The sequence below is a fragment of the Pantherophis guttatus genome, chromosome 16 (assembly GCF_059756535.1).
Source record: "Pantherophis guttatus breed Tessera chromosome 16, ASM5975653v1, whole genome shotgun sequence".
Classification (NCBI taxonomy): Eukaryota; Metazoa; Chordata; class Lepidosauria; order Squamata; family Colubridae; genus Pantherophis; species Pantherophis guttatus.
The window spans coordinates 13011531-13035187 of NC_142078.1; the positions used below are offsets into that span (position 1 = coordinate 13011531).

The 23657-nt window shown below is 47.1% G+C and overlaps 1 protein-coding gene across 4 annotated transcripts in view; it reads right to left on the bottom strand.

The window, feature by feature from the left end:
- Positions 1-23657, bottom strand: part of LMX1B (LIM homeobox transcription factor 1 beta) — a 125958-nt gene that overhangs the window by 7813 nt on the left and 94488 nt on the right. For all 4 annotated transcript variants that reach the window (XM_060691841.2, XM_034416583.3, XM_034416582.3 and 1 more), the window contains exons 3-6: positions 4989-5221; positions 3677-3855; positions 1646-1723; positions 1322-1388 (exon numbers count right to left, since the gene is read on the bottom strand). In XM_060691841.2, coding sequence (XP_060547824.1) covers positions 1322-1388; positions 1646-1723; positions 3677-3855; positions 4989-5221 — 557 coding nt within the window. The remainder of the gene's footprint in view (positions 1-1321; positions 1389-1645; positions 1724-3676; positions 3856-4988; positions 5222-23657) is intronic.

Genomic DNA, 23657 nt, shown 5'->3' on the forward strand with positions numbered 1-23657 from the left:
AAGGAAGTCCCCTGTGCAAAGTACCCCATTCCTTAACTTCAGCAAAGCGCTGAGTTCTAGAATCTGGATTTGATTTGATCCTGCGGAGAATCTTTCCTAGATTTCCCCTTCCCCCACTCACCCCCCCCCTAATCTCTTTCAGCCCCATTCCGATTTGAACGCAGTGATTCATTTCTGCTAGGATGGAAAGAGAAGTTGCCGATCGTTCTTTCAAGACTCCACTCCCAGGAGGCCTGGCACCAGCCGACTCCCTCTGACGTTGAGCAATGCCTGTCTGACGAGGTGAGCTGCGTCTCTCATCCATATGCAAGGGGTTGGCGCGTTGCGTCCTCACTCGAAGGATTTTGCAAGCCTGGGTAGGGCCAGAGGCCCTGGGTTTGTCCAGTCTCTGCTGTGGCACTTTGCCAGCCTTGCCTGACTGGCGCCTGATGGTGCCAGCACGGCCCAAAGCAGACAAGGATGAACTGAATGCCAATTATTATCAGGGTGCAAGAGCTGAAAATGTGCCAAGGCATATAGTCTCAGAAAACTAGCTACCTTCCCTTTGGGAATCCAAGCCCAAGGTTCATTCTGGTGGAATGTACAGAATGGGGGACAATTACGCTGCTTCTCAAACAACTGGCAACCGTTGGACGTTAGCAGCCCTGATATCCATTCCCCCCGCTCCTCCTTGCAGGGGTGTCTTATATTTCCCCAACCACGCTGCCGAATTTAATACAACCGCTTCCTATTATTTTGAAACGGAAAATGCACGGAACCCTATAATAGGTTAACTTTCTGTAATGGGATGTGAGAACAACCTTGGGAGACAGGAGGAAGAGCTGCTTATCAGGGTATTGGTTTAGTGGTGGATTGCTCCCGGTTCGGTCCGGTTCTTGCGAACTGGTAGTAATGGCGATGGGAGGCTTCGCCTACCTCCTCTGACGTCATCTCTGACGATCTGCACATGCGCGCTCCTGTTGCGAACTGGTAGTAAAGGTAAGTGGAACCCATCCCTGTATTGGTTGCCGGCTGCAGGGCAAGCTATGAGGAGCAAACTCTGCACTCCCTACTAGCGCTGATGATGTTATCTGGTGGGGTCATGAAACGTCTACAAGGAAGCAATCCTCCTCCTCTCCACAAACCCCCTCAACTCCACATTTCCATTCCCTTCTAGCGCTGATCATGTTCCCTAGTTGGGTCGTGAAACGTCTGCAAGAAAACCACCAGGCTCAGAGAGCAACCAAGGACCCCACGGTTCAACCCGGAGGTACAGATATTCTCTTTTATCAATAAATGACCAATCCTAAACTTTCCAAGCCGGTTGCAGGGATGGCTTTACCTTGGCCGAGCCGCTGTGAGTTTTGCTGCTCCTGCTGCTGCTGATGCCGTCGCGCCAGTTTTTTCATCTGCGAAAGGAAAGAGAGTCAAAATCAGCCTGTTTTCCTCTGGTTCTTCTTCCTCTGTTTCAGTGGTGGGTTGCTCCTGGTTCGGTCTGGTTCTTGCGAACTGGTAGTAAAACTGATGGGAGGCTCCGCCCACCCACCTGGACATCATAATGGTCGATCTGCGCACGCGCAGAAGCGTGCGCGCTCCCGTTGCGAACCGATAGTAAAGTAGAACCCACTCCTGCTCTGTTGATGTGCCATTGCTTGAGTGGCCTTACCTTTGCTCTTTGATTCTGAAACCAGACTTGGACTACTCGAACGCTGAGGCCGGTTTCAGCCGCCAGAGTCTCCCTTACCTGCAAGAAAGACCAGATACAGAAAACCGAGCTTGCCACGATCCTCCAAAAACCTTCCATTTAATCCATCTAGCAACGTTTGGTCCCGGTTTCCAAGAAATTATAACGGCGTGAAAAGAATCAACCCCGAGTGTTGCGGCAAGCTCCTACATAACCCATCATTTCCCAGAGCCCAGGCAGTCCTCGCCTTACGAACACGACAGAGCCCAATATTTCCGTTGCTATGTGAAATAGCTGTTCAGCGAGTTTTGCCCCATTTGCTTGCCACGGTTGTTAAATGAATCCAGCTTCCCCCTCATTGGTCAGAAGGGATCCAGCTTCCCCCTCATTGGTCGCAAAAAGGGATCGTGTGACCCCGAGACACTGCAACTGTCATAAGTATGGGTCAGTTGTCACGTGTCTTTGAGCACAGGTCTGCAGGGATGCTGCAACAGTCATAAGTGTGAAATGCGGTCTTAAGCAGGGGTGAAATGCTCCTAGTTCGGACCAGATCAGGCAATCCGGTAGTGATCATCGTGGTGGATTCGGTGATCCAATAGAGATGGCAGAGTAAAGCTGCGCCCACCCACCCGGGTGTTGTTACTTCCTGGTTAAAATGTGTTTTTTACCTTCTGTGCATGCACAGAAGGTTTTGCGTATGCACTTCCAAACCGGTAAGGAAGATAAATAGATTTCACCCCTGGTCTTAAGTCACTTTTTCAGGGCCATTGTAACAATCACTAAAAGAACTGTTGGAAGTCAAAGAGTACCTATGTAAAAGGTATCTGCAACTGAGACCTTCAAAAGCTACAAGATTGATTTTATTCTTCGGTGTGTTTGCAAAGTTCTGAACCAGAAACCTTGGCTTAAGTTTTGCTAATACCAAGCTTCTTCTGCCTCCTCATGTAGATACAAATGTTGAGACTTGACTGTGCTTGTTGTTGGGAAGTAAGCATTACAACATTACTACACCGATTTGAGTGAGCTAGTGGGTTGTGCAACACTATTCCACTCTACTCAGGGAGTGTAGAAGTCGAGATTGTCCTGAAATATCCAATATCACCACAGAGATATTGGAGGACTGCTATCACATCACCCTAAGAGGGAGGGACCACCCCATGTCCTAACCTAGTTCTGAATCCTAGTTAAAATGGAGCGCCTTCCCCATTTCTCTCAGGAGCCAATTGGCAAATTTCAGAACCATCTCCTTGATCAGCTTCCATCCTTTACTTCTTTTGTCCTGCCTTCAGGTGTTTTGGAGAACAGGTCGACCCATCCTCCAAAACAGGGGTCCTCAACCTTTCGGACCTCAGGGAACACTAAATTCATAATTTTAAATCCCGCGGACCACTAATCTGGGTTTTAATCCTGCCAATTCCAGATCAATGGATTCCAATGGATCAGTCGAGACTTCTATTGGTCCGATTTCCATTTTTTATAGTCCTATCCAATGCCGGGTTTCAGTCTTTTAAGCACTCCAGAAGAACCCAGCTGGAGATGTCCTCCTTTCTTTGGTGAGATAGGGGATTATCATCAGTGGGTTTCACAAATTCTTACCACCAGTTCGCGGCATGTATGCACGCTTGCTTCACATGCACACTCGCTTTGTGTGCACGCATGCCTTCCATGCATGTGCCAAGCCTCAAAAACCCGTTACCGGTTTGCCAATAGCATCTCTGGGGATTATACTTTGATCTTCCACTAACAAACTGGATATCTCGAGATCCACAAATTCAAGGGAAATAGCTATCAGCTACAGTAGAACGCACATCAGTTTTTACCACCCTGCTGAAGGATAATAGAAGACACAGCAATTGCATGATGAGGAGAGGAGACAAGTCAAGCCGGATCCGTAAGCAATAAGTCTAAGTTACCCAAATCGTACCTGGGATGGAGTGAAGAATCTTCTGTGCGCAACGAGTAACTATACCAAGGATTAATAGCAAAGGTTGGGGTGATGAAGGAGAAACTTACCTTCCTACAAGGTTTGGAAGATACTTCAAAGGAGGCTTTGAACGCTCTTCTCTGCTGGGTTGTGAGGATCGTCCGTGGCCTCTTAGGTCTCCTCGGATCTTTTCCGTCATCACCCCCCTTCCCGGGGGTGATTTGCCCTTTAGCAGGTTTGATGTCCCCGTCTTCATCGTCACTTTTCACTGTTGAAATATTGTGCAAAATATGGTAGAGCTAAGAGGCCGCATTCACACACCGTATGTGAAGCTATGCTTTGCTTGGTTAAATGACATCTCCTAGTTTACACCTCACGTTGGGCCAGGTTTATAAACTAGAGTGGCTGGATTTACCCCTTCTGTTTTTTTAAAAAAAATTAGACCGGTGCAAAAAAAAAAAAAAAAGGGGAGCGGAAATAGCTATTAATCCTATGGTAAGGATGCACATCAATTTTTCCACTCTACTGAGTAAAGATTGATCAAATACTCTTTGTATAATGGAGTTCACAGTTGTATTTGAGCTACAGATGGAGGGTTGGACTGGAGGACGTCCGGAGTCCTCCCTTCCAACTCTATTATTCTGTTCTGTTATTCTTTCTAGGATCACATGTCTCCATCCCATCAAACTCAAAGGAAGTCCAGAAAAAATTAGCAAAGAAAATATTTATTTGATTAGACATGTAATAACAGCTGCAAGGATTGTTTATGCACAACATTGGAAAGCAGAGAAAATACCTTTGGAAGGAGAAGTAATTAAAAAAAAATTAGATTGTGCAGAAATGAATAGATTGACTTTGATGATTAAAGAAAGAGAAAATTCAGAATACTTTAAGAGATGGAATCAATTCTGCTACTGGTTAGAAAAGAGATACAACTAAGTAAATTAATAGTTATTTATAAAAATGCTATAATCAGGATATTTTGTTAGTGAGGAATTGTTGTAATTGATTGGATGAGAGTGAAGACAGAAGAAATAACAAAAAGAAGAATGATTGGAGACAACACTGAGATGTCTCACGGAAGGAATGACTGATGTATTAAATGTTTGTTTAAAAAATAAAAAACTTTTAATAATAATAATAATAAAAAAACTCAAAGGAAGTCCGGAATGGTAGAAGCTCTTCTGCCATGGGGAGAAGCTTGGACTAGAAAGACTCCAAGATCCCTTCCAACCCGATGTTCTATGTTCTACTGAAAACTTGTGATTATTAGAAAGGTTAATGAGAAGAACTCGGATTTAGACAAAGGTCCAGCATTCTGCATCACTACGCAGTGCCCAACCAGATACATTTTGGAAGCCCCACCAAGTAAGGATGGTCCATTTCAGAAGGGACCCTCACCTGAATCGGAGTCATCTGGACTGACGGAGCTGAGCAGGTCCTTCTCCTTCTCGTAGTCGCTTTTACAAAGGAGCTGGCCTTCCTTCAAGACGAACTCGTCCCCTTTTCTCAGTTGCCGCTCGCAGACGCAGCAACAAAAGCAGCTCAAGTGGTAGACGCACTCCAGCGCCCGCATGACGAACTCCGTGGGGGCAATTTTTTCCATGCACCCACTGCATTTGGCAGCAAACAACCTGCGGGAGAGGGAAGAACCCAAGCAAAGAGAGAGAGAGAGACATGCTCAGGTGGTTCTGCACCAGGGGGAGGATAAAACGCATCCCATTCCTCAGGGTATAAGACAGGGGTGTCAAACTCAATTTCATTGAGGGACGCAATCGGGTTGTGTTTGACCTCAGGGGGGCAGGGCAGTGTGGCGTGGGCAGCTCAACGTCACTCGTGTTGGGGGTGCCGGTGAAGGCCCGAGCGAGCGCTTTGCCAGCGAAAACGGGCTCCCGAGCTCCGTTTTCGGCTACGACGTCCTCCTGCAAACCTCTGCCAGTGAAAACAGAGCTCGGGAGGGCCGTCACGGCCCTCATGAGCTCCATTTTCAGCTGCGATGGCCTCCTGCAACCAGTGGTGGGATGCTGCCGGTTTAACAACTGGTTCGGTAATCGTGCACTCCCAGCTGATCATCGGAGCTACCGGTTCTCCCGAACCGGCCTCAACCGGTAGAATCCCACCCTTGCCTGCAACCCTCTGCCAGTGAAAACAGAGCTTGGGAGTGCCACGCACGGCCCTCCAGAGCTGTGTTTTCGCTGGCAGAGGCACCGTGGGCCGGTCCTTCTCTTTTTGCAGGGTGGCCCTACAGGATCTAAGCACCCCAGGTGTTGGATCTGTCCCCTGGACCTTGAGTTTGAAACACCTGATCCATGACAATTCAATGCTGTATTCATCATTTCATTCAGTTACTTTTATTATTGGTGAGCACGTTTTCATCGAAATGATTGTGACTCTCGTACTTCTGGAATGACTTTCTTTCTTTTATTATTATTATTGGCCACGGTTCCATTGGAGTTTAATTTAATTTTTGTATTTGTCGAATTGTCCCGTGGCGAGTTGGCCCCGTTCCGATTCCCGCCATTTCTAGAGCTGAGCTCAACTGATGGCTTAATGCTTGCTAGCAAACCTTCTAGGCATGAGCTCAACTAGCCACAATTCTAGGCTTGCCCGTTTTTGTTTTTGTTTTTAAATTTGATTTATATGCTGCCCTTCTCCGGAGACTCAGGGCGGCTTACAATGCGTTAAGCAATAGCCTTCATACTTTTGTATATTTATACAAAGTCAGCTTATTGCCCCCACAAACCGGGTCCTCATTTTACCTACCTTAGAAAGGATGGAAGGCTGAGTCAACCTTGAGCCTGGTGAGATTCGAACTTACAGTAATTGCAGACAGCTGGTGTTAATCACAATGCTTCCAGTCTGCTGAGCCAACAGCCCCGTTGGCCGATATTGAAATCATTTATTAATTTTATAGGCCGCCCCGAGTTGGGATGGAGTTGGGCAGCCTCTTCGTTGCGCAATAAACAAAACAAACAATTTATTTTACTGGAAGGAGGAAAAAAAAATATCTAAAATCGGTCAGGAAGAAAAGAAGAAACAGCCCAGTGAGGAAGAGACTGGACAGCCGTCTGTCAGAAATGGTATAAAGTCTCTTGCTCGAGCTGTGGGTTGGACTAGAAGACCTCTAAAATCCCTTCCAACCCTAGGATTTCATCTACTAAGTCCTGGAAAAAAAAACTACCTTGTGTCTCGCTGTTCCCATATGACCCATGTGTCGGGAATGCCCCCGGCAGCACAAGAGTGCCCTTGGCATTGTTGCCACTGGTTGGCAGTGCCAGGATTCAGGCCATCTGGCCACGTTATATCATGTCCCTGATTTATTGCCTTCTGGTTCCTTATCTTGCTTTTCGATCCGTCCTGCCTCTCGATTCCTCTCCTGCGCTGTTTGCTCTCATAATCAAGCCCTAACAACTAACCTTTACCGCCCCTGGGCTTTAATTTCCTCCTGTTTGTGGGGCAAATAGATTGTTAACGGTTGTGTTGTGTTGTGTTTTGTTGCTCGCCGGGGTGAGATAAGCACGGTGCCGCATCGGGTTTGCCGCCCGCATTAAGCAAGGTTCAAGAGACTGGCTAAACAGGAGGAAGTTATAAAGGCAGGATAACTTGGCTTGTTGGATGAATCCGTATCACAGGACGTGTTAATCAAATCGGGGATGTTAATAGATTTGTGGCCCCTTGCGTAATTAAATCATGTTTCCTCTCCTTGATCACGTGTCCCCACGTCTTATTTTTCCAGGCCCAGAGAGAAAACGTAGGATAAGCTGATGATAGGAAAACATATCCCCAAATCACAGCTGCACGTTTCCCACTAAACAGCCAACAATCCTCTTTCTCGCCTCTTTAATCACGATTGATTTATGACCAGAATTTTGGTCCTAAAACAGTGCTGTCGTAAGTCGAGTTGCCCGTGCGAGCAGAACCTGGTTTTACAACCATTTTTGTACCGCAGTCGTAAAGCGAATCATGTGGCCATTAAGCCAATTACACGGTTGTTAAGGGAGTCCAGCGTCCTCCAAGGACCTTGTATTTTGCCAGAAATGGTAAAAAAAAAAATAGGTTGCAAATGGTGATCACTGCGAGCCCGGTGTAAATGCAAGCGGGTTGCAAGAGCGATTTGAATTGTGATCACGTGACTCTGGGATTGGAGCGATCCTCATCTGTGAAAGTATAGGTTGCAAAGCGTTTTCCCCCCTGTTGGTCGTAAGTCGAGGACTACCTGTATAATTTTAATGCCTCAGCTGCTGATTCTCCTCCTTACCATAATATTCCCTCCCTTTTAAAAACCGCTTAAACTCTATATTTACAGTCACGGTAGATATAGATTGCTGAATGAATGGGGCCAGTTCTAATGAAGTCTGCTCCATTCCGTAATTGCCTTTGATTTGCATGCATTCCGACAAGCCATGAGGACTAGTAACACGCACGTACAAACTGCAAAGGAAACAAGGAGCCTGAAATTCTCAAACAGGGCAGACCCTGGTTTTAATCAAAGCAACTAACCGGCCACCAAAATCCAAGCGACGGTGAAACTAACGGCGGAATTTAAGGGTGGAAGAACGGCAGTCAATGGATTTAAGCATCCTAACTCGTTGGAATAGAATAGAATAGAATAGAATAGAATAGAATAGAATAGAATAGAATAGAATAGAATAGAATAGAATAGAATAGAATAGAATAGAATTCTTTATTGGCCAAGTGTGATTGGACACACAAGGAATTTGTCTCTGGTGCATATGCTCTCAGTGTACATAAAAAGACAAGATGAATTCATCAAGAATCATAAAGACTGGACAATCTTAGTAAGTACACAACATTTCTACAGACGTGATGTAGGGTTTCCTGGCCTAAGCAGGGGGTTGGATTAGAAGACCTCCAAGATCCCTTCCAACTCTGGTTATTCTGTTCTGTTCTCTTCGACAGTTTGGGGACAAATTATATAAGCCTCTTGGCCCAAATGACTTTCCCACAAAAAAGCCTAGCTTAAATCTCTCTGCTTCTGCTCTGAAGCCCAGATAAATCCATCAAAAGGATTGCCAACCATTCATCTCTCTTCTTTCCTTAATTGCTGCTGCAGATCGTAAAATAAAATAATAAAATAAATTCAATCGGTTCCCTGAACTTTCTTTTTTTTTTTTAAAAAAAATCTCTCCCTATATAATAATCATTTCCCAATTCCAACAGTGGTGAAATTCAATTTTTTAAACTACCGGTTCTGTGGGCCTGGCTTGGTGGGCGTGGCATGTCTTGGTGGGCGTGGCAGGGGAAGGATACTGCAAAATCCCCATTCCCTCCCCACTCCAGGGGAAGGATACTGCAAAATCTCCATTCCCTCCCCACTCCAGGGGAAGGATACTGCAAAATCTCCATTCCCACTCCAGGCGGAAGGATATGCAAAATCCCCATTCCTTCCCCATTCCAGGGGAAAGATACTGCAAAATCTCCATTCCCACCCCACTCCAGGGGAAGGATACTGCAAAATCTCCATTCCCACTCCAGGGGGAAGGATACTGCAAAATCTCCATTCCCTCCCCACTCCAGGGGAAAGATACTGCAAGATCTCCATTCCCTCCAGGGGAAGGATACTGCAAAATCCCCATCCCTTCCCCACTCCTGGGGGAAGGATACTGCAAAATCCCTATTCCCTCCCCACTCTGGGGCCAGCCAGAGGTGGTATTTGCCGGTTCTCCGAACTGCTCAAAATTTCCGCTACCGGTTCTGCAGAACCGGCTGGATTTCACCCTTGAATTCCAAGCAGATTCGAAGGAAAAAGGCAGTCCTAAACTTTGGGGAGAGGGTGGGGTGGAGCAATTGCTAAGCTTGTAGACAGCAATGGGTGTTGGTGGCGGGTGGAGGGGGGGAAGAGGAACATGGGCGATGAGACACCCTTGGGATTCTTTGATACTTCAGCCCGGCCTGCCAATCGTAAGGACTCTGCAAATGAAGGATCGTTTTAATTCGCTTCTCTCCAGCAAACTCTTTGGAGTCCTCGTAAATTCTGCCATCAAAGTGCCAGCAGGGGAACCACACTGCCCTGTTAACGTGCTGTCTTTTGGAAGCTGGAAACGAAACGGCGGGGGACAATTGAGGTCCAACCCAACCTCCACGGACAAGAACTTCTGGTCCTTCCGTTCAAACACCCCGCTGAGATCTAGGGTTGGAGAACATGCCGGCTTTGAACCTATCGTGCAACCTACTTTGTAGGGATTGGATGATTCAGAAAGCAACGCTCGCTTTGGACTGCAACCTCTGCCTTGGGAGCGTGAGATATATTGGTGTAATAAATGTTGGCCACGGTTCCCCATCCATGAGACAAGAGGGACAATAAAAGCTGCTATAATTAGCGCCACATAGAACCATTCAGTTGCTGTTTTGTTCTTCCTAACAGGAGGATTATTTTGTTCGGAAAAGAGAATTTGCTTTGGAAATTTGCTTTCAAAGGAGTAGAGCATTTGAGGAACATTTCTGTAGGAGGACAAGTGAAACTCTTGCCTTGACTGAGCTTCAAGATGGCCTCTCTTTGAATGATGCCATCGTTTCTCCAGCAACATGCAGCCTCGGTGGTTCTCCATCCTTCAAACCCCAAGGGAGGAAGTTAAGAAGAATCTCCATCCATTATTATTCCATCTTTTTTAAAGTTTGGGAATGTAGAGCAGCTAAGGAAGGTTCAGAAAGGTGGGGATACTGAGACTGTACCTCGAAGCCCTACAAGGCTGAAACAAAACAAGCTTTGAGAAATTTAGAAGAACTTCTCAAGTGCCCTGATCTGGAGAATCCAAAGCAAAAAACAGAAACAAAACCAGAATTGTCTTCATGGTGGAACATCTGAGATTGAAGAAGAACATCAACCTGATACTTGGGGTATACTGAGTTGTATAGTCTTGCCTTCATTGAAGGTCTGAAGGAGTATTCACAGACAGCCCTCTACTTAAAAGCATTCACCAGGTGTCCTCTCTGTGAAGGGTTCTCCAACCCAACCTTTAGAAAAGAAGGGGATGATATTTAGGGAGACCCACCAATGGTTAAATACAACCAAACTTGATCTTATTCTTTTGGTTGGATGATGCCTTCCTTTCTTTTGCGGGGAGAGGGAGTTAAGTTGGGTATCTGTTCCTCCCTCCACTTAGCGGCTTCTACTAAGGCAGCTGAGGCTTTCCAACTCTGGACCACGTCAAGATATGGAAACTTCATCCTCAGAATTTGCTTGGCAGCTCGGCCACAGCAGAGAAGTTGGAAGTTCTACACCTCCGGAAGGGATCTGGATAGGAGATCTAGATATTACACAAGGGACTTTACTGAGAGATAGATCGTCTGCTTTGCATAAAGAAGGCTCCAGATTCACCTGCCAACGTCTCCAAGTAGGAGATCTCCTTCTTGCCTTGGGGGTCTCCCCTCCACCCCAGAATCTTGGCACCACTCCCAGATCAATAGTCATCGCAGCCATACTTCTTCATGAGTTTCTCAGCCAATTTTTTTTTTTCCTTCTGGCTCAGCTGTAGCCTAGCTCGCACGGCCAAATTTGTTTTGCGATTTGAGATCCGGGAGCTGGGCAGAGTTCGGGGAGGGTGGGCAGGTTTCCCATTGGCAGGGACTCCTGCCAATTCTTGCCATTCAGCCCCATAGTTTTCTCCCCTGCCTGCAGCTGCAAACTCTGCAGAACGCAATGGCGTCCTTGCAAACATCTCGGAGTGTTTGGGGGGGGAGGGATATTTTGTAGAGATGAGCCAGCTTTTGTCACTTCCTTACTGGCCATGGAAACATGACTAGGCAAGGATGGGAGATGGTGGGTGGGGCAGAGTGCTGGCTGGGGCTTATTTCTGGCCTCCTTCTCATAATATCTGTAGTGAGGACAACAGCAGAACTTGGAAAACGTTTTTGGAATCCTAGTAGGGTGGCCGTATGGAATTGCTTTTGGGCTAGACCAGGGGTCAGCAACCTGCAGCTCTGGAGCCACATGCGGCTCTTTGGGCCCTCTGCTGTGGCTCCCTGTCAGGTGATCCCACCACTGGCTGGCCCCGCCCCTTGCCCTCCCCTCCCAGTCACTCCTTGCCTGGCCTGAGATGGTAAGAGTGATGGCAGGGGATAGAGAAGTGGCCAGGGCAGAGACAGCAAGATACAGAGAGAGGGGGACAGAGGAAGGAGGGAGGGAGGGGGAGAGAGAGAGATGTCAAAAGGATTTTGTGGCTCCCGGTGTTTTTTAACAATTGGTTCACTGCCCTAATGACCGGCTGGGTAGGCGTGGCTAGGGGGGGTCATGTGACTAGGTGGGAGTGAGTGACGTCGAGTTGGCCACGCCCACCCAGGTTTTGTGGCTCCTGGTGTTTTCTTTTCTGTGGGAAACGGGTCCAAATGGCTCTTTTGAGTATTTAAGGTTGCAGACCCCTGGACTAGACAGCTCTTCAAGGAGACTCTGTCCCTTTTGTAGAACCCAGGGCTGTCATGGCTAATACCTTGAATTGAATACCGGAAATTGGCCCCGTTTCCAGACTTCTGGAACTTCCGGGAGGCCCGTTTTTCGCCCTCCCAGAGCCTCCGCGCATTTACCTGGCATCCAAAACGGGCTGCGTGGAGTCTCCTGGGAGGGGCGGAGCAGGGTGGGAGGGGTCAGCCTATCCTTGCAACTACTGGTTCAGTGAACCAGATTAAAATTAACATCCGATTTGCCCGAACCGGTCTGAATCTTCGAGACCGCCTGCTGCCACCGACGACCTCCCATCGACCCGTGCGCTCCCACAGAGAGGGCCTCCTCGGGGTGCCATCAGCCAAACAGTGCAGGCTGGTGACCCCCAGGGGGAGGGCCTTCTCTGTGGGGCACCTACCCTCTGGAATCAGCTGCCCCCAGAGATAAGGAGAATCCAAGACCTCAGTGCCTTCCGCCGTGCCCTTAAAACCTTCCTTTTCCAGCAAGCCGGGCTGGCCTAATTTTTTAAGTGGTTTTAAGTGTTTTGTTTATTGTTTTTAATTAATGGGGCCAAATTTATATATATATATATATATTAACTGTATTTTAATATTTGTACTTGATGTTTTTACTTGGCTGTTCACCGCCCTGAGTCCTCAGGGAGAAGGGCGGTATATAAATTCAAAATAAAATAAAATAAAATAAAAATGAATCCCACCCTTGATCCCCATCCCACTTTCCTGTGGGAGGAACATCCTTCAAAAAACTGTCATTCACGCAGGGAAATGTGACGGCACGAAACTCAGCTGCCTGAGTTTACCAACTACAGTTGCTATTTTTTGCTGTTCGGGGACTGCCTTCGGTGCCAATTCCAGCGGCGTTCAGAACTCCTGATGGCTGTTTTTTTTTTTTTAAAGTAATGTGTGTTGTATCTTGAAGATTGGTGTGTCGGGGATGGGTGGGTGGGCTGGCAAGGATGACTTAAGAGGATGCAAGGATAATGCTCCTTTCCTTCCCAAAAGGGGACCATTAAGAAGAGGGGAGGGGGCGGCAGTTCCAACCAGAGGCTGGCATAAAACAAGACAATCACTTGCTATGTGGCCTTGCCGAGACACTCTACAGCCTGGAGTCCATCAAGAAAGCTGTTTAGTTGCTGATTTGCAAGGGAGGGATTTCACTGTCCTGCGGTGTTAACGGGGTTTTGTTCCCCCCTTCTTCTTCTTCTTGCAGCGGGGGGTCTATTGCCAAATTCCGAACTCATCAACACAATCTTTTATTAATAATCCTCTGAAAAGCTTCTGCGGTGCTGTTATTGCGGTAGAAGACACACAAGGCTCAGTGGTGACATCCATTATCGGGATTGCAGTGAGGGGGGGGAGGAGGAGGAGGAGGGTGTCCTCCGGGGTGTGGGGCGGGGAGGAGGAGGAGGAGAAGAGGGCGAGATAAAACAAACACACAGGCGTTTTATAAACAAAATGTTTCATGCTCCTCACCTCCCTCCCTTCGCCGTGAAACAGTGGGGCGCAGGTTAAACAACAACAACAAAACACAACAGACTGGCGAAGAAGGGCTGTTGCCAATGGAACCTCTTTTGATTTGCTGTTGGGGGAGAAAGAACCATCGCCTCTCTCTTCCTCCCTGCTCTATTTCCTAGGTCTCCAACCAGGGGTGGGGCTGCTGGGAGTTCACAGGGGTTCGGCAGAACCTCTAGCGAAGATTCTGTGCAGTTCAGAGAACCCCCAGGTGGCTAAGACACTGAGCTTGTCGATCAGTCGATCACACTGCCCATCCCCTCCCAGGAGTCCCCACGCGGCCCGTTTTGGATGCCGGTAAGTGCAGGGCGTGCATGGAGCCTCAGGTAGGGCGAAAAATGGGCCTACCGGAAGTTCAGGAAGGCCCGTTTCCGGCCTCCAGAGGGCCTCCAGAGCCTGGGGAGGCTGTTTTCACCCTCCTGGTGGCTTGAGAAAAGCCTCTGGAGCCCGAGGAGGGCAAGAAGGCCCCCCGTGGTGCAGGAGGCAGATTAGGCCACGCCCACCATGGCCACGCCCACCCGGCAAGTTGCTCAACTAATAACTACAGGAAGGTTACTTGTGCTCAGAACCAAGATGGCCATAGACCCATAGACCAGTGGTGAAATCCAAATTTTTTTACTACCGGTTCTGTGGGCATGGCTTGGTGGGCATGGTGTGGTTTGGGCGTGGCTTGGTGGGCATGGCAAAGGAAGGATACTGCAAAATCCCCATTTCCTCCCCACTCCAGGGGAAGGATACTGCAAAATCCCCATTCCCTCCCCACTCTGGGGCCAGCCAGAGGTGGTATTTGCCTGTTCTCCGAACTACTCAAAAATTCCGCTACCGGTTCTCCAGAACCTGTCAGAACCTGCTGAATAGCACCCCTGCCTAGTTTGGTAATGAAACGTCTGCAAGAAAATGACCAAGACCAGAGCTATTTTTTACATACAGAGAGCAAGTCACAGTGATGACGTTACCTGCTTGGGTAATAAAACGTCTGCAAGAAAACAGCCAAGCTCAGAGTGCAGCAAAGATCCCGCAATTCTCCTCCTGTCTTTAAACCTCACTCCCTTCTAGCACTGATGATGTTACCTAGTTGGGTAACAAAATGTCTCCAAGCTCAGAAATAGGATAACACTCAGGATGATTTCATCTTGATTATAGCCGCATTGCTGACGTCACTGCTTATGTTATGTTTCCTATAACAACATTTTATATCCATCCCTTCCTTTGGAAGGAGATCATCAATTCATCCCTTTCCATTTCCGCCGCCCAAATCACAGACAGAAGATTCCTATGATTCCTCCTCAATTTTGTACCAGATTTAGGATGATAGGCCCAGTTCTAAAGAGGATAATCGTCTCTTGGAAAGAACTTCCCTTCTGGCCTAAATCTAACTTGAAAAATAGAGATGCCACGGGACTCATCCTGCTCACAGGTGCCCCTGTCAGGGTGCGAAGAATATTGTTGTGGGCAGTTCTTAATTTAATCCAGGTTTTAAATGAAATGTTGATCTATATTTGCATTTAATTAAATCAGATGATGTTTTTCTCCTGGCCCCACCCAGCTTGTGCTCAAAGCCCATCCCTTCTTCTGAAAATTGCTGGGCACCCATCGCTTACATCTGTAAAAATTTAAGTCCCCCGTGCCCCTTTAGAGTATATCTCTTGCTCCTAATGAGTTGCCCAGGAACATTTTCCAATGTAAACGTTGCCTGGAGACCCTTATCTCGTTGCGGTGGTATACTTGTGGGCAGTGGTGGGATTCAAATAATTTAATAACCGGTTCTCTGCCTTAATGATTTCTTCCAACAACCAGTTCACCAAACTGCTCAGAAAGTTAACAACCGGTTCTCCTGAAGTGGTGCGAACCGGCTGAATCCCAGCACTGCTTGTGGGGTCCTTGGTTCTCTCCCGCCATTACCCAACTAGGTAAGTTCATCAGTGCTTCAGGAGTTGGGCCATGAAATGTTTGCAAGAAAACTACCAAGCTCAGAGAGCACCAAGGACTCCAACCCTGAGCGATAAATGTTCTCTTCTATTGGAACATCACCTGTGCAAGAGAGTGTGGTGTTTATATAGCAGCTACATGAAGAACTGATGATGTTCCCTAGTTGGGTCATGAAACGTCTCCAAGAAAACCATCAAGAGAACATCAAGGACCTCACAGTGGTCCTTCTCCTTCGCTCCGGACACCTCACTCATTTCTAGCACTGATGATGTTCCCCAGTTGGGTCACGAAACGTCTCCAAGAAAACCATCAAGAGAACATCAAGGACCTCACAGTGGTCCTTCTCCTTCGCTCCGGACACCTCACTCATTTCTAGCACTGATGATGTTCCCCAGTTGGGTCATGAAATATCTACAGGAATACCACCAAGCTCAGAGAGCACCAAGGACCCTACAGTTCTCTCCCCACTTCTCCTCCTCCTCCCTCCAAACCCCACTCCCTCCTAGCACTGATGATGCTACCTAGTTGGGTCATGAAAGGTCTGCAAGAAAACAACCAAGCTCAGAGAGCACCAAGGACCCCATAGTTCTCTCCCCACTCCTCCTCCGACTCCTCCTCCCCCCACACAAATCCCACTCTCTCCTAGCACTGATAATACTACCTAGTTGGGTCATGAAAAGTCTGCAAGAAAACCACCAAGCTCAGAGAGCACCAAGGACCTCACAGTCTTCCTTCTCCTCCTTACACACCCCACTCTCTTCTACTACTGATGATGTTACCTAATTGGGTCATGAAACGTCTGCAAGAAAACAACCATGCTCAGAGAGCACCAAGGACCCCACAGTTCTCCTCCTCCTCTCTGCAAACCTCACTCCCTTCTACCACTGATGATGTTCCCTAGTTGGGTCATGAAAAGTCTGCAAGAAAACAACCAAGCTCAGAGAGCACCAAGGACCCCACAGTACTCCTCCTCCTCCTCCTCTCTAGCACTGATGATGTTACCTAGTTGGGTCATGAAACATCTGCAAGAAAACCACCAGCCTCAGAGAGCACCAGGGACCCCACATTCGCATGGCTACCCCATTAGATCCCAGACGCAGTTAGTCTGTCCCCTCCTCCTTTGTAGAGATTTGGGGTGAGAATGAAGCAAACGGCAAACAGTTGAGAACTACTGCTTGCTCTATTTGAATAATGCACCCCCAGGAAATCAAAAAGGAAAAGAAATGAGGTGGCGGGGGATTGGGAGAAACCGAGGATGCAAAAGGACTTAGAAAACGGGGCCCACCATCCTCTTGCAAAGGAAAGTCCGAGCAGATCTCGTTCGAGTATTTATCCTCGCTCTAATCAACACTGAAGGACCAAGAAAAAAACCAGGCGTTTTTTTTCATCCTCTCAACATCTGTGTTTGCTCTGGAGATTTAGCGAATTGGACACTCCGCACCTGTATTTGCAGATTTAGCGATAAGCCAGAAGATTGTAAAGTCAGCCAGAGCACCTTTCGCATAAAACATCAATATTGGCTTTAAGCACACCCCCGCCCCTTTCGTCGCTTGATCGCACTCTTAAGAACAAGCCACAGAATACGGATCGAACCCAAAACCCAAAGCTTTTGCAAGTGACTTCAAAACCAATCTTTAAAAAGGATTCATCTTTTTCTTTTTCTCTTACTCCAAAGCAGAACAACTTCTACAAAACCACAGCTCTGTTGCCTCTCCTAGCAAATTAGAGCACTCAAATATACTGCATTTGACTAGGAACTTTCCCTTTAGCAAAAACATAAACCATTATAATATCGTGTGGCAGGGATTTCCCATCACGTAGTCTACGGTCGTCGTCCCAACTTTGCTGGGAAGGAAGGAAGGAAGCTACGTTTAATAAACTCGAATCTGTTCCTGGTGGAATTTGCTCCTTACTAGCAATTGCACGACTAATGTCAAACTGATACACCGTGTCCTAATATCTATTGATGTGTGCTTGCTGGGTTAGCTTGGGTAAGAACATAAAACTGGCTTTGTTGGACTTGGCTAAAAGTCCTTATAGTTCCCCACTCTCTGGCTATGGTTGATCATCTGCATTCCAGAAGCTCCACAAACACAGATAAGAGATCTTTCCTTACAGTGAATACGGAAGAAATGGCGCTCGGAATTCAGAAAGTAGCAACAGGATTTAAAACTAATAAACCAATCTTGGAACGGCTTGGCCTTCAGACATTGTGGCTGCTCCATCACCGGAAATTTTTCAGAAGAGGTTGGACAGCCATTTGTCTGAAATGGTATAGAGCAGTGATGGCTAACCTTTTTGCCATCATGTGCCAGGAGTGGGGGATGGGCTGAGGGTTGCGTGCATGTGCCCACACCCATACTTCTATGCGCCCTGCCCCCACGCATGTGCGTGTGACCCCCCCACTCCCCCTGCTCCTGGCACGTGATGGCACGGTAGGCCCATTTTTTGCTCTCACCAGCCTCCAGAGCCTTTCTAGGAGTCTGGGGAGGGCGAAAATGGCCTCCCCCCCCCGAGGCCCTCCGGAGGCTGAAAACGGCCCATTTGCCAACTTCCAGTAGGACCGGAAGTCCCATTTTTGCTGTCCCCAGCCTCTCAACTTAAAAAGGAAAAAGCATTGAAGTTGCCATCCATAAGAGAGCTTCCTAGCCTTCTAATCACCCCAATTGTCCTTCCCTTTGCATTTTTCCAGGCCTCCAGGAGGTGACCAAAACAGATCAAAGAACATGGAATTCCCCCATCTCGAATGTTATGAGAAATGGGGAAGCGAAACCTTTAATCTCCATTTTTCACTAAAACTTTTATATGGTCTCTTTTTTCAAGGTTTGAAACAATCATCAGGAAAGTTGTCCCTTATCTTAACTAGGCTTTACATGTCTTGAATTTCTCCTTTCCTTTCCTTTCCTTCCCTTTCCTTCTCTTTCCCTACCTTTCTTCTTCCCTCCCTACCTCCTTCCCTTCCTTTCCCTTCCCTTCCCTTCTTTCCTTTCCTTTCCTTCCCTTTCCTTCTCTTTCCCTACTTTTCTTCTTCTCTCCCTACCTCCTTCCCTTCCTTTCCCTTCCTTTCCCTACCCTTCCTCTTTTCTTTTCTTTTCTTTTCCTTTCCTTTCCTTTCCTTTCCCTTCCTTTCCTTTCCCTTTCCTTTCCTTTCTTTTCCCTTCTCTTTCCCTACCTTTCTTCTTCCCTCTCTCCCTACCTCCTTCCCTTTCCTTCCTCCTTTCCTTTCCTTCTTTTTCCCTACCTTTCCTCTTCCCTCCCTCCCTTTCCTTCCCTTCCCTTTCTCTTTCCCTCCCTTTCTTCTTCCCTCCTTCTCTACCTCCTTTCCTTTCCTTTCCTTCCCTTTCTCTTTTCCTTCCCTTCCCTGCCAAATTCCATGCAACAGGATTTGTTATTTTTAGTTTCCTACCGCCCACCCCCCAAATCCCTGGAGACCTTCTTTGAAGAGCTCCATGGCCTTAGTCAAGTGTGACAAACATCTTAAGCTTTTCCCCCAGAGGTGCCCTGTCCAAAGCTCTTCCTTCCCGTCTCTGAACTGGCCACAAGATGATCTAGAATCCCCCAAGAGAAAGGAACAAAGGCCACTTGCGCCAGGATCGCGCCCCATCTTCCTTCTCACTAAGCTGATGGTGGACAATCCCCTTTGCTTTGACAAAGTACCTCCTCCATCTCCAAATCCTTATCATTAAAGGCTTAAGCAGCTTTCCCCACCCTCCTCCTCCTTTTGGAGACAAAAGAATACTGTTTATGGGGCATCCGAAGACAACCCAAGCCATCTGTAAACAGTTCCTTTGATGAAGGACCAGGGGGCGAATGGAGGGGTTGCCTCGGGGCACATACCCACTGCGTTGGTCATGAAAGGAAGAATGTAAGGTGTACGCTGGGTCAGGAGGCAGATCAGAAAGACAGGGTTGAACCTCTCAAAGACTGCACATCCTTCCCACTCACCATGTTCAAACAATGGTCCAAGCCAATGCATTTTTGAAAAGCATTCCCCGTGATGGGACTTTTCACACCCGAGGGAAGTTTTTGGAGGCTTAGCAGCAGGATGGAAAATTTTTCACCGCTGCTGCTGCTCCACCGTTAGCAGGTCTTAAGTTTCGGGGGAAAATTCTTCTGCTTTCTAGAAAAAAAGAAAAAAAAATCTGCTTCTCCCCAACCTCACCTGCACTGCTAGCTTATCGCTACTGATCCTATTCTTCCATCGGAAGACAAACACATCCATCTGTAGCCAAGACAAGTTTCAAGCCACCAAGCCACCTTGTCATGGGTGCAAGAAAGAACAGAGTTGGAGTGGGGGTATGAACAGACACTAGAATAGAATAGAATAGAATAGAATAGAATAGAATAGAATTAGAATAGAATAGAATAGAATAGAATAGAATAGAATAGAATAGAATAGAATAGAATAGAATAGAATAGAATAGGAAATTATGAATGGGATAGAATAGAATAGGTAGGTAGCTGTGTCTATACGAGGAAGAACTGTGTATCAGTAGAACTATTGACCAGAGGGATGACTTCATGGGATGTCCCAAAAATGCTTTTCCAAAAATCAACTGGTCTTTCTTGGATTATTCCTTGAAAATAGAGTAACAGAGTTGGAAGGGACCTTGGAGGTCTTCTGGTCCAACCAGCTACTTAGGCAGGAAACCCTACACCACTTCAGACAAATGGTTATCCAACAAATTCTTAAAAACTTCCAGTGTTGGAGCATTTACAACTTCTGGAGGCAAGTTATTCCAATGATTAATTGTTCTCACTGTCAGGAAATTCCTCCTTAGTTCTAAGTTGCTTCTCTCCTTGATGAGTTTCCACCCATTGCTTCTTGTCCTGCCCTCAGGTGCTTTAGAGAATAGTTTGACTCCCTCTTCTTTGTGGCAACCCCTGAGATATTGGAAGACTGCTATCATGTCTCCCCTGGTCCTTCTTTTCATTAAACTAGACATACCCAGTTCCAGCAACCGTTCTTCGTATGTTTTAGCCTTCAGTCCCCTAATCATCTTGGTTGCTCTTCTCTGCACTCTTTCTAGAGCCTCAGCATGTCAAGATGTCTCACTTCTCATTCAAGAAGCTTCTTCAATTCTACTTCTGGATGAGAACTAGAATTGAAGGAAGTCCAGTTGCATTTTGGAAAGCACCTTTGGGACAACCATGACCTGGATGATTGAGAATCTCCATAAAGACTTCATGAGAAGGTTCCTGTTATCCTGCCATGCGTCAAACTTCTCCCCGATACTTCGTCCTTTGCCATGGCTTCCCTGTTTTATTTCTTACTCCTTATCGCTGCCCTTCATCCACAGAGTTTAAGACAACATGAATGTCCCCAACGATTCGTTTCATGTTCGCAACGATCCACCGAGCACTGAAGCAATTGAATGCAGGGGTTTGAATGTGCCCTGTTTGGACACTCCAAGCATGAAACCAGGGGTGGGCTTCAAAATTTTGCCCTCCCCAGGCTCCGGAGGCTTTCCTCAAGCTCCAGGAGGGTGAAAACGGCCTCCCCAGGCTTCGGAGGCCATCTGGAGGCCGGAAACAGGTAGAGTGGCGGGGTCAGCCAGGAGTGGGATTTGGGGGTTCTCCAAACTGCACAGAATCTTAGCTAGAGATTCTCCCGAACCCCTGCAAACCCTCAGCAGCCCACCCCTGCATGAAACCACAGGAGATCTCCAGAACGAGTTGAGATCTGCTTCTTCAGATGCTTCCTGAGCAATTCAGATCGACCCAGCTCTGCTGGGATTGCAAGCTTGAGCTCTTCCACGCTCAAACCTCAGATTCCCAGGGGTCTTAAACCACGCACCCCGAGATAATTTATTCCCATTTAAAGAGACTTCTTTTGCCTCTCGTCTCATAAAACTCTTTGCTCCCAACAACCTGAGCTTCATCTTGGTTGTCACCATGATGACTTTATAAACTTATTCATGTGATCTATCGGCGGGAAAGCAGAAGAGACAAAGACCCAATTTATGGGCCCATATAAAAGGCATCTTATATTTAACAACTGCATTTAGCTGTGTTAACTGCAAGTCATCGTAATAAAGTCCCCGGCACGTTTCGGTGCTAAATTAAAAAATGAGGGAGAAAAAAGAGGAGGGGGGAGAGAGAGAGAGGGAGAGAGGGAGAGGGAGGAGAAAACTTCCCCTGCTCAATAATACATAGACACTCGTGTTTTTTATTACTCTTTAATATCATGATTTCCATTTAGTTTATAAATAATTGTAGCTAAGTAATGAAACGGAATCAAAAACGGCCTCCAACCTATTCCCCCAGGGCAAACTAAATCCCCCCCCCTCTTTTAAAGCTGCTTAATCGCAGCCCAATTCCTACAAAATTAGCATAGTAATCAGCTTTAAATTGAGCCTCTTTGTTTTTTAATTAAGCTCCCAGCAGGTAAAAATAAAACAGATTATTGAAGAATCTGCCAACCCGAATAGCCTAGAGCGCTTTTGACAATTAAAAAGATCGCGCACACGGGTTAACCCTTTGAAAAGGAGAGAAGTCCCCCCCCCGCCATCGTTAGCCATTTTCCTGCGAAACTCAGGAGGGTTGGTGCGGAGTCGGGCAATGGACTGGCCATCCAAGGCTGCCATCTCCCACCCACTGGTCCTCCAGGAAAGAAGAATCTCAGGCTTCCCTCAACAACACATTACCCACCCACCCCGAAAGGCCCAGAACCTGCGAATGATTGGCATCGCTTCCAGCCATATTTGGCAAGCAAGGCAATGTTGATCATTATTGACGTAATGGTTGTTAAGAGCTTCAGACAGATTAAAGACTGGAGCTGGGCTTGACATCCTCTTGAACAGTCTTGGGAGCCCAGAAGGAAGAACTCTTCCTTCTTCCCGTTTTATTTTGAAGCTTATTTATTTATTTATTTATTTGTTGATTCATTCATTCATTCATTCATTCATTCATTCATTCATTCATTTTTTAATTTTTATCCGAACAGATATAGGGATCCCCCAAATGTTGAATCAGATACTTTGGTTCAGTGGTGGAATTCAATTTTTTTTTACCACTGGTTCTGTGGGCGTGGTTTGGTGGGCATGGCAGGGAAAGGATATTGCAAAATCTCCATTCCCTCCCCACTCTGGGGCCAGCCACACGTGGCATTTGCCGGTTCTCCGAACTACTCAAAATTTCCGCTGCCGGTTCTCCAGAACCTGTCAGAACCTGCTGAATAGCACCCCAGCTTTGGTTGAACATACTGTTCTGGAGCTGACCGGTGTCCAACCATCTGCCATATTTCACACATGGCAGCAGAGTCTGGATGGGTTTCCTCTGTGTTTTGGGCACCGGGGCAATTAACTGTCCCTCTTGAAAAATAAGAAAGAAGGAAGGAAAAAAGGAGGAAGGAAGGAAGGAAGGAAGGAAGGAAGGAAGGAAGGAAGGAAGGAAGGAAGGAAGGACCACTTTGGCTGTGAAACTGATGTCATAAATCGTAGAGCTTTGAGTGCAAACGAAGGCAGACCTCTGTCACCAGAAACTGCCATTGCCTGCAGCCAGATACAACCTAGTATCAGTCTGGATTTCACTGACAGCATATTTATTTCCACACATGGCTCGTGCCTACATGATTAGGAGGGGAGGGGAGGGGAGGGGAGGGGAGGGGAAGAGAGGAGAGGAGAGGAGAGGAGAGGAAAGGAAAGGAAAGGAAAGGAAAGGAAAGGAAAGGAAAGGAAAGGTCAGATGAAAGGGGAAGGGAAGGGAAGGGGAGGAGAGGAGAGGAGAGGAGAGGAGAGGGGAGGGGAGGAGAGGAGAGGGAAGGACAGATGAAAGAGAAGGGAAGGGAAGGAAAGGAAAGGAAAAAAGGAAAGGAAAGGAAAGGAAAGGAAAGGACAGATGAAAGGGGAAGGGGAAGGAAGGGAAGGGAAGGAGAGGGAAGGAGAAGAGAGGAGAGGAGAGGAGAGGGAAGGACAGATGAAAGGGGAAGGGAAGGGAAAGGAAGGGAAGGGAAGGGAAGGGAAGGAACGGAACGGAACGGAACGGAACGGAAAGGAAAGGAAAGGAAAGGAAAGGAAAGGAAAGGAAAGGAAAGGAAAGGGATTTTACTGAGTGCCTTCCTCCCTAATTCTATCAACTGAAACTACATCTTCATGCATTTTCAAGTAAGATTTTCCTTTCTCTCAACAGACAAATGCTGCCCAGAAAGCCCTCCCAAATTTTGAATGGGGTGTGTGTGTGTGTGTCTTCCTTAAGCCCTCTTAGTCCTCC